Below are 15,348 nucleotides of genomic sequence, written 5' to 3'. Positions count from 1 at the left end.
AATGGAACCTAAATGGTGGAAACAAAAGCCGAAAGGTGAATTAATGTCTTAGCCCAAGCATCTACTTCAATTTAAGCCCAGAATGATCATTGTGCTGTTTGTATAACTTAAGATAACTTGTTATAGTAGTACACATCTATTTAAAAGGATCTTAAACTTGGATTTGCACACAAGAGTTAAAAATTGCATTACATTTCTGGAGATTATTAAATTATTGACAAATTATTACAATATTTGGCTATCTAGATCTGTTTTTTGTATATGGAAAAAAAATCAGGGATGTGTGTGAATGAAATATAAGGTTGTTGTGTTTGTCTTACTCATTCTCTCTTTTTAGAATCTGTATGCCTCTATGGGGTGTGTGAGGGAGAGAATATGTGTGTGAGTGTGAAAGAGAGAAAGAGTAAGAGAGACAGTGTGTGAGTGTGTTGTGTGAGTGATCTTACCTCAGTGTCTCCAGTTTACAGCGTTCATTTTTCAGTCCCTCACAGAGCTTCTTCACTCCTGAATCCTGCAGGTTACTGTAACTCACATCCAGTTCTCTCAGTTTTGAGGTCTCTGAGCTGAGGGCTGAGACCAGAACTACACAGCTTTTCTCTGTGAGATCAACATCACATAGCCTGGAAGATAAATGATGATACCTCAGGTTACTGCAATCTCTCTCTAACTCTCTCTCTCTCTCTCTCTCTCTCTCTCTAACTCTCTCTCTCTCACACACACACACAAACACACACACAAACACACACACAAACATACACACACAGACATGGGTACTGGGTACTGTTACTATTATATGAGTTTTCATTTGATATATTTTGTATTTGTTGTATTAATGAGTTCATTTTTATGTTTGGGTGTTTTTTTTTAGAAAGTCAAGAAAAAAGCCAAAAGGGAATACTTAACCTCTTATTCTCCAGGGTACATTTTGGTTTGTCCATCTGAATTTACATGACCAAATTGTAAGGCAAATTATTCAGTAACTGCATGAAATAAATGCAAATTTTTATTTTATTTTATTTTATTTTATTTATTTTAAAAGTTCCCCTCAAATGAATAGAAAACGTGTTTTATTCCTATATGCTTACAATTTACCGCTGGAAGCCAAAAATCTTAGAAACTCTTTGTATTATTTTATAAAAATCATTTTTACAGAGCAGATCACTGAAGAGACACCATCTATTTATAGTTTATAGCCCAGATTTGTGGAAAAATGGGTCGACCTTCATTAAAAAAAAATGAGTTCAGCTTCTTTTATAATGAGGGTTTAAAATTACATTATCCATCTACTTGACTAGAAAGAAGACAGTTACAGCTCTCATACGACACCCACCTTTTGAATGTAGCTTTTGAAATATGAAAGTTATGAAGAATATAATAAAGTGCATTTTGGAACCACCAGTGGTTCCAAGGAGTTAAAGAGGCTACATGCCATGTAAAAACAATTCATGACTCAATTCATTACAATTCAGTGAAGCAGTGGACATTGGATATTCAGGTTGGGCAACTGCTTTCTACATGGAAAGAGATTACATCAATTTTGTCTGTCTCTGTAATTTGTGAATTTCTGTGATTTTCATTTCACTTTACTTTAAGAAGAAAGTTGGGAGGATGCTCCAAATGCTGAAAAATATCTTGTTCTACACTGAACTTGACAACAATGTTTACATAACACTGAGGCAAAGTACACTAGGCATCTATATAAGGAATTAATAAAATATCGCTTACAGTACAGTATTACAGATTTACAGTGTAGTACCAACAATGTTACTGTAGATCTGTGTGTCATTTTCAAACTGATAATTATCAGTGAACACAAAACAGTAGAGGTCCAATCAAACTGAGCATGTCACCAGTGATCTATTCTTAGAAATTGGTGAATGTTCCTTTAACGTATTTAAATCTGCTACAAAAAGAGTTAGAGAAAGTGCATGCGAACTTGGGCCAGAGTGAAACACATCAGAACGTAGAACCAGAGCTTTCTATGTACGACAATGTTTTTATCACTGTATAAAAGATGCACAAGACTTCTTATTGTTGCCCTTTTTCTCCAGAGTGACCCTTTTTAGATCAGTGATTCTTACTGATTTCTTGCAAGTATTCTTGTTGGCCTTTGCTGATGCTATTTTTAATCCTTAAACTGATTAGACTTTTTTGGACAAAGTTGAGTCTTTGACTTAGGACCAAGCAATCCCCAGGCACCAGCTATATTGAGGAAAGTTAACTAATGAAGTTTTATGGCCATAAAAAAGCCAAAAAAGAAGCCCTCTCCGATGCACTTTGCAGATTTGTTATTTTTGTTTTGTGTCTCAGTTTGTCATGTCTTTGTTTACTCTATTTTTGTTTGAACTCACTCAGTAACCTTGAACAAGTGTTGTTAAACATGTAAATTGCCTAACCAAGCTACATTTGTTTTCAAGTTCCATTGATTCATTCTGGAAGTTTGATTGGCCAATGATAGGTCATTTTGAAATCTCCAAGCATAGTTTCAGAATTATGGACAGAAGTGAACCAGCACTGTCTGCAAATCATCACAGCAGTTTGCTTCCACAGGCCAGTAAGACTCTTTCTGTCTTTTCACAAGCGACAACGAAAACCAACTGAGGTTCATTGTGCTCATTCATTCAGACCAGTGTTGTGGCATTTCTGGGGCAATTGCCCAGTGACTCTGCTGTGACCCAAGGACTCTTGTCAGTGTAACCTGCACCTCGCTGTGTTTTTCAAGTTCAATGGTTGTAAGGTTTGCACATTCAGATCACACAGTCAGACTGCTGAGCAGATCTACCTGATGGACCTTTAGTCACCCTACTCACTTTCATTTGTTGCACTTTATGTTTTGCACTTGGCCAGTTTACTTTACTGTAAAACTTTACCTCACTGACTTTGTTTGCACAATCACTGTATATTGCTGAAGTTTTATTAATCTTTTGGCTTGCAATACTGAATTGCTTTTGTTAATTATCAGAGAACTGACAAATACACACAACTCTTATTGCTGCTGTGGACCAATTTCCCCCCACCCCTTTGTTCAGTGGCTAGTCCTAACTGTCTTGTGGTTGTACTATATATTCTACAGAAAAGTTTATTGTACAGTGTTTTCATATGTTGTTTATGTTTATTGTTTTTATTTTTCTGTATTGTTGTCTGCTGCTGTGGTATGTTCAAATTCGTACCGTGTTGTGGAGAAACTACGTTTTGTTCCTCTCTCAAAACATCTTTAAAGAAAAGACATCTGCATGGAATTCTGACATGGTCACAATATCAAAAGGTGGACTTAGTAACATCTTGAACATTAATATTACCAGAAGAAAGAAACATTTTAAACATCTCTCTACGTTGTTCTAAGACTCTTATAGCCTTGTTTTAGAGTCTTGTAAGAATCAGTTATATTTAGTTTCAGAATGCTTAAATGAGCCAATAGCTTGGATTAAAGCCTGCAATAGTATGGTAAATGCCAATAAAAACAGAAATCAGTGATTAGTAAATTCTGGTTGACATGTTTACAGTACAAAAGCACAATATTTGATTTTTTGTAAATATAATAAAAAATATTTTTACAAATAATTTTTAATCACCTTTCCTTTCAATAACACTTAATCATGTTGTTCTTTTTTTTTCTTCAGCTGTGCAACCATATGGGACCTTCATTGTCATGATTTGCACTTTATAATGTGTGTCACATTTTCAATAGGAGACAGGCAGGCCAGTCTAGCACTTGCACTTCCTGATTTTGCAGCCATGCTGTAACAACACATGCAGAATGTTTCTTTATGTTAAAAATGAGCAAAACACAAGAACTAATCAGGGGTGCTTAAACTTTTGCATAGTATACAATGAAAATACTTACACAACTCTAGAGCGGGATTCCACCATTTCCTGCAGCTTTTTCTTAAATTTCTTCAGTGAGCAACTTTCTAGGACGTTCAGAAAACGAGCACACAATGAGTCCTCATGCTGCTTCTCTTCTGACAGAAGCAAAGTGTCCTCCACTGATGAGTCCCTATGCGTCTCTTTTGACTGAAGCAAACCAGGTATCACTGATTTTGTGATCAAGATAAAAAAAACAGATGTAATAATTAACATGTATGCATATATCAGAGACAAAGCTTTGTGCCCAAAGGTTTTTATAATGTTACAATTTAGAACATTTTCAGAAAATAGTTCATATTCACATATATTATTTACATCAATCTACTCTTCCCTATTCTCTTATTAAAGTATTTACAAAATGACATGCAAAAGGAGAAATAAAATTTACAATCATTACTCATTACAATTCTTACATCAAATTTGTTTTATCTTAAAGAAAACAAAAACAAAAATACCACAAAGGTTCATTTGTACAGTGTTTAGGAATTTGGGGAATGTCACACTGCAAGATGCTATAGCAACCCATCACAGGCTGGCGCTACCACTAAACTAAAATCCAGAACCATAACATTAAAAGCCATAGCCACTCAAAGTTTGCACCAAACTTGAGATGAACTTCAGCTTTAGCTCATATGTGCTAATGTTAGCACATAGCTGCGCAATGCTTGACCACCGGTGTGCAGCACAGTTTATTCTGTAAAACCATCAGCATCACCAAAACAACAATAATTCCACAACAATCTATATGTTAGTATATGATTTGATCCAGTTGTGTAGGTGACCTCCTTGAGTTCAAGTGTCTGTATGTGCCTTTTCTGCTGGTGTGTCAATAAAAGAGCATATAGAATTAGAACATTAGAACATGGCTTAGAAGAGTCCATTTAATTCCAATTTGGTCTCTTAAACTTAATTTTAAATATTTAGGTGAATAATATTAAATAATATTTATGGTTAGTTTTTTCATGCTGAGCACACCCACACACTTTTTACTCTCTGGAGCACCCAGCCGTGCCCAGGCATTGAGTCACTGCAGCATTCTGGCCATGGCAAGTTCTTGTCCTCCAACATGGGCACAACTCTCCAGGCTGACCTCCCCACCCTGCAAACTTGGCACATGTCCAGGAGTGAAACAGCAGGACGTGACGTGACGGGGAGGGGACTTTTTCAGCTGAATGCAGTGGAGAGAGAGGGAGAAGCTAAGTCCTGGCAGGACCAAGAAGAAGAAACTAGATCTGTGCGGACAAGGCAGGAAACTATCTCTGTGCCATGGTCCTTGTCCTCCTGGGGGAAAAAAGCAGCATCAACGAGGGTCATTAGGCAGTAGGCAGGCTGAGGCTCAGGAATGATGACAGGCTGAAACACATTTTTGTGTCGCCATTTCTAGGTCTAAGTTCCCAACAAGCTCCAAAGATCAAAACCCAGGTTCATGGCCAGGCAGGCAAGCACTGCCAAGCTGTATGGGTTCAGGCAGCTCTCTACTAGGTGGCAACCCGACTGGAAACGAGTGCCAGGGGATATAACTTGACGCCATCCTCATTTATAGTCTGTCCCTTGTGGAACATATTGGGCACATCAGCAGAATTGTCTCACCCAGGCCAAATGCAATTATGACGTTGAGGACAGGGAGCTTCTTACCGTTAAGCTTGCCATGGAGGAATGGAACTAAAGGAGCTAATGGAGCTAAACACCCCTTTGTGATCTGGACCAACCATAAGAACTTATGTGTAAATCCAAAAGGCTAACTTCTTCAAGCCCAATGGGCACTGTTTTTCAGCTGCTTCGACTTTTTGCTGTCCTATAGGCCAGGGTCTCATAACACCAAGCCAGATGATCTGTCCTGACAGTGGGCACCTCCGGGTGCTGACCCTTCTCCAGAGCCCATCATTCTTGCTCCTTGGATCCCGGTTCCTCTCCACTGGGAACTGGAAACTGCCATCAGGGAGGCTCTGCAGCAAGAGCCAGATATTGGAGGCAGTCCCGAGATATTCATGCCCGTGGCAGTGCGGCAGCAAATCCTGTTATGGGGCACACCTTACCATTTTTTGGACATCCACAGGTGACTAGGACCCTAGACTTTCTGCACAGACAAGCGCACACAACAAGGCACCCAGGTCATGGCCTTAAAGCCTCCTCCACCCATTGCTTATCCCTGCACACCCATGGTGTCATGTCTCCCTGGACTTTGTCATGGGCTTGCCTCCTTCTAAGGGTAACACCATCATCCAGGTCCTTGTTGACCACTTCTCTAAGTCAGGCAAGTTCGTGGCACTATCCAGGCTTTAATCTGCCAAGGAGATAGTGGAGCTTTTACTACAACATGTTGCAGGGTTCATGGGATGCCTTGCAATCTGGTGTTGGTTCAGGGACCCCAGTTCACTAGCTCTTTCTGGAAGGCCTTCTGCTGTGTGATGGGACCCTCTGTGGCCTACCAATGGCCAGAGGCTCTGCAGTACTTGACCTCTACCAACCCCTCCTCTTGGGCTGAGCATCTGTCTTGGGCAGAATATGCCCATAACACCCTCTGGCGTTTGTCACTGGACATGTTGCCCTTCAAATATCAGATCAGGTTTCCGCTGCCCATGTTTGCTGAAGAGGAGCATGAGATTGGGGTCCCATCTGCTGAGCTATTTGTGTAGTGTTGCTAGAGGGCATGGCAGAAGGCATGCGCTTCCCTCCTGACCATGACTGAGGCCAAGAAGTGGGTGGTGGACCGCAAAAGGCACCAGGCCCTGACTTTCCACCCAGGTCAGCAGGTCTGACTCTCTGCCAAGGACCTCCTGATATTTGTCGAGTTCAAGAAGCTGTTGCTTACGTTTGTGGTCCATTTAAGGTCGACCAGCATATCAACCCAGTCACCTACCGGGTGTGTCTTCCACCCTCCTTGCAGGTCCACCCACATTCCACACCTCATGCCTCAGGCCATTCCTTTGTGGGACTCAGCCCCCCCACACCAAATACCATTGCTGGTTTACTGACATACATGGTTTGATGCCTCCTGGATTCTCATCACCTGGTGGACTGAAAGCAACTAAGTTTATGGCAAACAATAGCATTTTGTCACACCTTTGTAAAGCGTTGACCAGTATAGTACTCTAGTGTCTTTCTAAGATAAGCGAAAGGAAAAAGAGGGCTAAAAAGAGAAACAACCCCAATAGTGCAAAAAAGAGAAAAAAGAGCTGCTGAGAAGAGAAAAAGATCCAACGGCTCCCATAGGAATAATAAAAGGAAAAGAGGGTGTTAAACTCAACACAGATCTTCGTCTCTTACCCATAGAGGAAATGCCTTGTTTTGCTCAATAATTTTTATTTCATTTTGATTCCTCCCTTTGTTTGAGAATGCTGCCTCAGCATCCCTTTTGTTTGCCTTTTCCTACCATATTCCACCCAGAATCTTAGGAGTGTTATTCCACATTTGCCTGTGTCTCCCAGTGGTGCAAAGCCAATCTGTCAGGCTTTCATTTGTCATGTTGGCAGTTTGATCGATGCTGAGAGAGCTCTCACCCAAAAGTGCACAAGCATCACAGAGTCTTATCCACACTGATAAAGTATTAATCATATAATTAGCATTTAAATAATAATGATAACTCTAATATACTTTTAATTTCTTCTTGGTTCATTTGTACTGTAGTTCATGGGTTTCCCGCTATGCACTTGGGACCCCCCCTCTTGCCATCCCATTACAGAAATATACTAGTAACTGGGGTAAATGTGCCAGTGGAACAGTAAAATATGCTAGTAACCAATTTAAAAATGCCACTTGTTGAGTGAAATATAGGTAAATATGGCAGTGCCTGAATAAAATTCGCCAGTAACTAAGGTAAATATGACAGTGGCCTAGTGAAATATGCAAGTAGCTCAGGTAAATATGCTAGTGGTTGATAATATCATGATGCATTATAATAATAGTAATATATAGTGTTTAAGCCATTGAAATGAAACAATATAGTAGTGGCAGTTTTTATTTAAGCAAGTCATTTTTATTACATTAATTGATTATACCTAGATGTATAATTAAACCATAAAGGTAAATCATGATTGGCAAGTATAGGAATAATCAGAGTAATTTTCCTAGTATTTTATCAACTGCAGGGCTGCTGGATATCAATTCTGTTTCTGGGTTAAATTTAGTTGCACCAGCCTCAATATATTATTAGCACGAAAAGCAAATTAAATTGCTAAAATATGCAAATACATGACTTGTTGGCCTCAGCATCAAAAAATCATCAGCTGTCTTGTCCAAACACAAAGCACAGTCAAATGTTGTTAAATGGTGTATAAATGTAGCACAGCAAGCTCCTAAACAGCAGGTTGCTGCTGAGGAGCATCGTCAGAAAAGCAGATGGAAGTCACTTTAACATCAGGTAACAATGTCTCTTGTGCCAATGAGCAAACAAGCTGTCTTTAATGATGGCTATATGCACATCACATAAACGTCTTACCTACATGCCCATGCTGTCTAGGAAGCTGGTTAAGATAGATCCCTTCTCCTGTGATTGATTACCTTTTAAGCTGGACTAAAGTCTAAAGAACTTTCTTTGCAGCATGTGGTGATTTGTAGCATGTAGTAAAAGTAAAATTCACTTTACCTTTTTTCAGTTCTTTCACTATGGGTATTCTTCGTATTATTTCTGCAAAAAGAGAAGTAAAAGAATGAACACATGCACATGTTAAGACAAAATCAGGTATTTGGTCTGTAGCTTACTGGTTATATTGTCACTCTAGGTGTGTGATGTATACTCGAGGAGATATTGTATGCTGTATGGAAAAGAGGACTTGTGACTTGTGACTGTCACAAGTTGAAACAAGTTGTGCATGACAGTGAGTCCCCAAGCCTGGAGATTAAAACACTACAGGACATAAAAGGGCAGTGTGGATCCACTCCAAAAACAAAATACTGTCCAACAAGCAAAACTGTGTAGCACTGCTAAATCAGAATCAGAATCAAATTTATTTGCCAAGTATGTTGACACACACAAGAAATCAGTTGTTGTCTCTCTAGTAATGAAACGGTTTTAATGGGGCCATGTGTGGTAGTGATTGCATTTTACATTTTAGTCTAATAGACAATAAAATTGGTATATTTACAAAGTCATATTACACTAATCCCAAAAATAAGATCGATCGGAACAATCAGAATTCAAGTTTAATCATTTTAATTATTCGACTGCAGTTATTTAGGCTGATTACAATAATTCTGTACAGTTGTTGGGATTTTAACAAGAAGCAGAATGTGAATTGGTCGTGAATGTTGGGTTTTGGCGAATAGAATTAAAAGAAAAGTGGTAAATGTATTCGTTGAGACATAATGGAGCTTATGAAAACAAACAAAAAATTCTAACTTTTAACTCCAACATGTTAAGAGAGCAGCATGAGTAATGTTGGTTTATTGGATTGGACTAGATTTTATTTATTAGTAGCTAATACTGGTTGTACTATTGAAGTGATTGACCACTCTTACATAAATGTCTGCAGTTTTCTCAGTCCTGCTCCTGCAAGATTTCATCATTTCAGCAAATTTTCAAGCCTGGTAGACCAACCAGGAAATCTGTTTGCAGCACAGAACATTTAACTAGCATTTTGTAATAAATTACATAAAAATTTTTTTTTAATAGTTTTTATACGGTCTTCTGTTTAATGTTCATTATTGTTATGGCTTATAAAAAAACGCTCCGAATCTATTCTCTGGGACCAAATCTATTCACGGGCACCAAATGAAAAGCAAGACTTTCCGCGTCACTCATGCCACTCAGTATGTGTGAACCAGGCCTATGAGAATCTGCATGTTGTTCACGTGATCGGTACTCAAGAATGACTTCATTCGTTTTAACTGTTTTACTGTTATACTGTTTACATATATGATTTAGTGATTGTTCTACTTTATTTAGGCTATTCATTAATTTGTGGAATTTCTCTATATGCGTGCTTCCGCCCACTCCTGTCTGAAGGGATCTGATTTCCGCCCACTCCTAAGAGCTACACTGAAAATTAGTCCTGCGCTGCAAGATACTGAGTTTACGGTAGTGCAGCCCTCTGGTCTACACATCACCGAAAACATAAGTAAAAATCTTATTCTGCTCACACAAAATAATTAGCATCATAGCTACTAATAAATAAACATGTAGTGATACGATAGACATTAGCATAAAGCTCATAATAATTAGTATGAGTGAGTGAGTGTATCACCAGGATTGAGCCTTGTGGAACTTTTAAAATAGCCACAAACTCAGAGTTAACGTTACCCAAAGTCACATAATGCTGTCTATCCATGAGGTAACTTTGAAAGCAATTATATGCATGTTTTTATCAAAACCAATACTAGGAAGCTTTTAAAAGCAAAGACTCATCTATAATATCAAATGCTTTCAAAGGTAAATGTAACATGAAGCAAAGCAAACCTCTTTCTGGTCAGATATCAAACATCCATCAGTAGTTACAAAAGCAGAAAATGAGATGGAGGACTAATTTTAATTAGATTTCACTGCCTTCCAGAATTTTGCTGGGTTTGAATAGGATTTGTGAATTAAAAACAAATAATAATCTGATTTAATGTTTCTAATTAAGGATATGCATTTGTTTCTAAGCTGCCTAAATCAAAGCCAGTAATCTTGGTGCTCTGTGTGTAGAATCTAAGCTTTATTTCTTGCTTTAAGCACTGATGAAATTTCAGCAGAGACTTGACTATTTTTGTATTCTGTAATTCTTTGAAGGTGCATGTTTATTAACCAGCTAAATCAACACCTATGATTTTAGAATTATGACGAATGTCATTATGCTTCTAAAATACACACACACACACACACATACACACACATTTTATTAGTCATTTTATCAGCTCCACTGACCATATAGAAGCACTGTAGTCCATCTGTTTCTCTGCACACTTTCTTACCCTGTTCTTCAGTGGTCAGAAACCCCCACAGGACCCCCACAGAGCAGGTATTATTTGGGTGATGGGTCATTCTTAGCACTGCAGTGACACTGACGTGGTGGTGGTGTGTGTTTTTTGTGCTGGTGTGACATATATGTGTGTGTGAGTACCCTGTGTGCAAAGCAAGGTTCTTCTGTCATGACAAGCATTTTGCCTTTTGTTTGACTAGTGACCATATGTTTTCTCCTACTGCAGTGCTTGAATGACTACAGAACAGCAGTCCTGATGTCTTTTCTGGTTTAGATGCGATATGTGAGATGAATCACTTGTACAATGCAACAGCACAACTCTGTCCAAGATTAACAGCCTAATAATGTATCAACTACCAGTTTCAGTGGGGCCTGTGGTGGCCAATCAAATTCCTGTGGAGGCGTGTGCCAAGCTAGTCTCCACTGAATAGTGCACCACTGAATAGTGCACCCTTGTGAAGAATATTTAGCTTGTTAACAGTTGAGTGAGTAATTAGTCACTTTCAGAAGGTGCTTAGTTTCTAAAATCATAATTTACATAAAATAAACTTACTAAACTAGAATTACTACTTCTATTTACTACTTCTATTTCATTTTTCTATTTACTACTACTAGAATTAATGCCTATTCACACCAAGGACGATTTATTCAGATTATTTTTTTCACATAGTAGGATGTTTACACCAAATTGGATGTTTAGAAGATAAAAGAAAAAGAAGAAATGGTTTCCCTGAAAAACATCATTGATTCAAGTCAAGTCAAGAGGCTTTTATTGTCAATCCATTTATGTACAGGTACACAGTGAAGTGAAATTACGTTCCTCCAGGAACAACATAGTGCAACATGGAACAAAATAGTACAAAGTACGACTTTGTCATCATTGTTCTTTGAAGTACTGTGCTAAACAACACACACACTGGGTTCACCCCATTCTATTTGAGGCTGCTTGTTACTTTTCTCACTAAAGAAGCACTCGTTAGCTACGGAAGCTAATGGTTTGCAGTTCCTTGTGGACACGAACAGACTAGAATGCACCTAGATAAAATAAAAAAGGCTACAGCCAGTCACTGTAACATACTCCCCTCATATTTACCCTCAACATATTTACCCTCTGCATTTTTGTGGTCAGCGTTGATTGATATATAAGCTTTGGCACTCTGCTTCAAGCAACCATCAACCATCCTGATGCACTTTTGTTTGGAACTAACCATGACAACTGAGCTCTGATTGGTCAGCCCGATTTTTAATGCATCCATACAATGCAGAAAACAGAGCAGGCTCCAACTTATTTTCAACTGAATTTATGAAGCACTGCAGTCTGTCAGTTCTGAATTCGTTGCAACATACGCATGTTCGTTTTCAAAACTTGAGTGTTTTTTCATCCGTAAAAATCCGAATCGATGTAAAGAGGCCTTTAAAATTGAGGCCTGGTGATTTTGCCAGTCAGTCAAACTGTCCAACCATTCCCTTCTGTCTGTTGATCTGGTCACATACAGACACCCTACAGTTGATGTCCTGCATTATGAAGGTGTTGATTTTGTGTTCTGCTTGGACATGACCTACCTGTACATACGTAAACAATGCCAGCCACGATGAGGTCAAAAACCACTGCAGATATGATTCCACCCATGATTCCCTCTTTTGGTGAAGGTTTATGCACTTGATCTGAAACATAATTAAAAAAAACTGAATTATATTTCTGCGTCTATAGTCACATTTGTCTGTTATGAGTAAGAAAATAAAACTAGATATGCATTTCCTGAAGGAAATACCAGCGCTTACAAAGCGAGAAATAAAAATATGAGAAAAGTTAAAGACTAGAAACATATTTAATATAGATAGAGATATAGAAAGATAGATGAGGTGGTTGCTAAGGCATTGCTAGGCAGTTGCCTTGCTTAACTGAGTTGTTATTGTTGCTAGGTGGATGCTAATGTGTTGCTAGGTGGATGCTAGGTGTTGATAAAAATGAATAAGAGTCTATGGGAGGACCGAGGGATGAAATAACAAAGAAAAAAACTGCAGAAAATTTGATTAAAAATAAAACTTAAGAAGAACAGTAGTTTGATTGCTGACACAATCACACAAAATACAGTTTCAGAAAGATAGGGAAGAACTAAGGATAAAAGATAAATACATAAGATAGATAGATAGACAGACAGAGAGATAGAGTTGTACAGATAAAGAGTTGTAGATAGATAGAGTGAAAGAGGTTCTAGAGACTCCTAGTAATACATTAGTATACAGTAATACAGTTTAATAGAGATGTTTTTTTCCCAGTGATATCACCACAACTTATAATATATTATATATAATATATAAGTATATATATATATTATAATTTTTTTTTTTTTATATATATATATATATATATATATATAAACTGTTGTGTTATTAATCCTATTTTCTTCAAACTTTGTGAATAAGGACAGATATATCTTAACACATTAATAAAGTGCTATGAGTCCTTCATGTTTGATTAACATGCACAATATAAAAAAAATAAAACGATAAATAAAAATCACTGGATTTAGTGAATAAAGTAACTACTCTGAATCTGACCTTAATTTAATTTAGCTATGCTACACTGACAATAATAGTTATAGACCAATTAATTATTAAAAAATCTTAAGGCTTAAACAGCTTATAGACCTCACAGTACCTGCATCATCACATCCGGCTATAAATGGTTGCATTATAGAACTTTTATGAGGCTGAAAAATCTTCCTTCGTCCTCATTGTGGCCAAAAGGAGAGCTTTCAGCATGTCTGATAGTTCCCCAGCATGGACTAAAGGCTAGTTTGACTTGGCTGAAGCGCACCACACAAAAGCTGAAAACATCTGAACTTTGTATGACCCTCAGGGGCAAGCTTAGTTAACTGAACACGCTGAATGTACATCTGAACCGCAAACATTCTGTCACACCTCCCTCCGGCACAGTTACAGCTGACTCGGCCGCGTCAGACTACATTTCCCAGAACCCCTTGCTCCCTCCCATGACTCAGGACTCATCTAGATCCACCTATCACTTTTCAGCTTCTCCAGACTTCTAATCACATCCACCTGTTCTCCTGTGTACATAACCTGTCTGTTTTTCTACTCTGTGAAGTATCATCACCTTTAGCGGTGCGTACCGAGCCTTTCTTCCTGTCTGTTAGCAAGTTTCTGTGTGTGACCTGTTTTCAGTTTATGACCTTGATTTTTATTTGCCCTTTTGGATCTTTGGTTATCAAACTCATTTTTCTGGTAAACGACTGTGCTTTTGAATTGCCCCTTTGTTAATAAAGCTCTTAACACTAGCCTCGTCTGCGAGCGTCTGGTTCCGTCTGCCGCTGTTACAGATTCCAACCGACACAAATTTAGCCAAGCGGAGAGGATCTTTATGTTCAACTCCACATCACACATCCCTACACTAAAGAACCTAGTGCTTAACTGTGCTTCACTTTGGAGGAGAAAAAGTCCACCAAGTTTAATCCTTCCTGATCAGCCCATTTGAAGATTGTCAACATTAGCGAGTGACATAGTCACATGTCACATAGAACCCTAATGAAGCATGTCCCATAGAACCCTACTGAAACCTGTCCCATAGACCTCTACTGAAGCTCAACCCATAGAACCCTACTGAAACTGTCCCATAGAGCTCTACTGAAGCACATCCCATAGAAGTAGCACAGCCCATAGAATCCAACAGAAGCACGTCTCATAGAACCATACTGAAGTAGTACTGAAACGTGTCCCATAGAGCCCTACTGAAACCACTACCTCTACATGGAACCTTACTGAAGCACATAGTTGTTTAGTGATGAGACAGCACAGCAGAGCCCATGTCTACAGTACTAGGAGGTAAGTTATGTTAGAAACACTACTATTCAAAGATTTGAAATCTGTTTTAAATCAAATAAAACCAATTTGGTTGCAGATAAATGTATTCAATGGTTCTAATATGCTAGTGCTGTGTGCCGCTCTGTGAGCTGAAACGCAGACGGAGCGGCTCGTCCCTTCAGCCGGCACCGCTGATTCTATCAGAACTAAACACGATCAGCTGAAAAGCAGATGGAGCAGCTCATCCCTTCAGCCGGCGCAGCTTATTCTATCAGAACTAAACACACTCAGCCGAAAAGCAGACAGTGCAGTGCACACACACTCACTTACTCACTCATTCACAAACTTATGCAGTCACACACGCACTCACTCATCCACTCTCTCACTCACACAAACACGCACTCATGCATGCACATACTCTATTTCTGACACATTCAAACACACACATGCTTATCTGAAACAAAAATGAATAACTTTAACTTAAAATTGAATAATTTTCACTTATATCCTTTTTTCTTTGGACATTTTATAAATACTGCCTAAATAGGAGTTTATTTGTAGAAAATTGGGCTGGAATGTGTAAGTTAGGGAAAACAAACAAATTAAACAATTAATTCAGTATATGTCACTTTTTTAAAGATCTAACTGAGACTTTAGAGTGTTCTTAAGCTTAACTCAGACGGTGTGGAGTAACTTACCACAGATGGCACTAGGTTTGACCCTTTCCTCCCTCATGTGACGTCCCAGTGTCACTCTGCAGTAC

At 38.5% G+C, this 15,348-nt stretch overlaps 1 protein-coding gene across 1 annotated transcript in view; it reads right to left on the bottom strand.

Moving 5' to 3' along the window:
- LOC118801195 (ribonuclease inhibitor-like) overlaps nucleotides 1–15,331 on the bottom strand; it is a 33,046-nt gene extending 17,715 nt beyond the window's left edge. Inside the window, exons 1-5 of the mRNA XM_036561368.1 lie at nucleotides 15,284–15,331; nucleotides 12,327–12,428; nucleotides 8,453–8,494; nucleotides 3,845–4,034; nucleotides 447–620 (exon numbers count right to left, since the gene is read on the bottom strand). Of these exons, the coding sequence (XP_036417261.1) occupies nucleotides 447–620; nucleotides 3,845–4,034; nucleotides 8,453–8,494; nucleotides 12,327–12,428; nucleotides 15,284–15,320 (545 nt within the window). The 5' untranslated portion in view covers nucleotides 15,321–15,331. The remainder of the gene's footprint in view (nucleotides 1–446; nucleotides 621–3,844; nucleotides 4,035–8,452; nucleotides 8,495–12,326; nucleotides 12,429–15,283) is intronic.
- Between the last annotated feature and the right edge of the window lie 17 nt (nucleotides 15,332–15,348).

The sequence above is a fragment of the Colossoma macropomum genome, unplaced genomic scaffold (genome assembly GCF_904425465.1).
Source record: "Colossoma macropomum unplaced genomic scaffold, Colossoma_macropomum, whole genome shotgun sequence".
Classification (NCBI taxonomy): domain Eukaryota; kingdom Metazoa; phylum Chordata; class Actinopteri; order Characiformes; family Serrasalmidae; genus Colossoma; species Colossoma macropomum.
The sequence above is the reverse complement of the archived record's forward strand: the minus strand, read 5'-3'. Positions and strand labels throughout refer to the sequence as shown.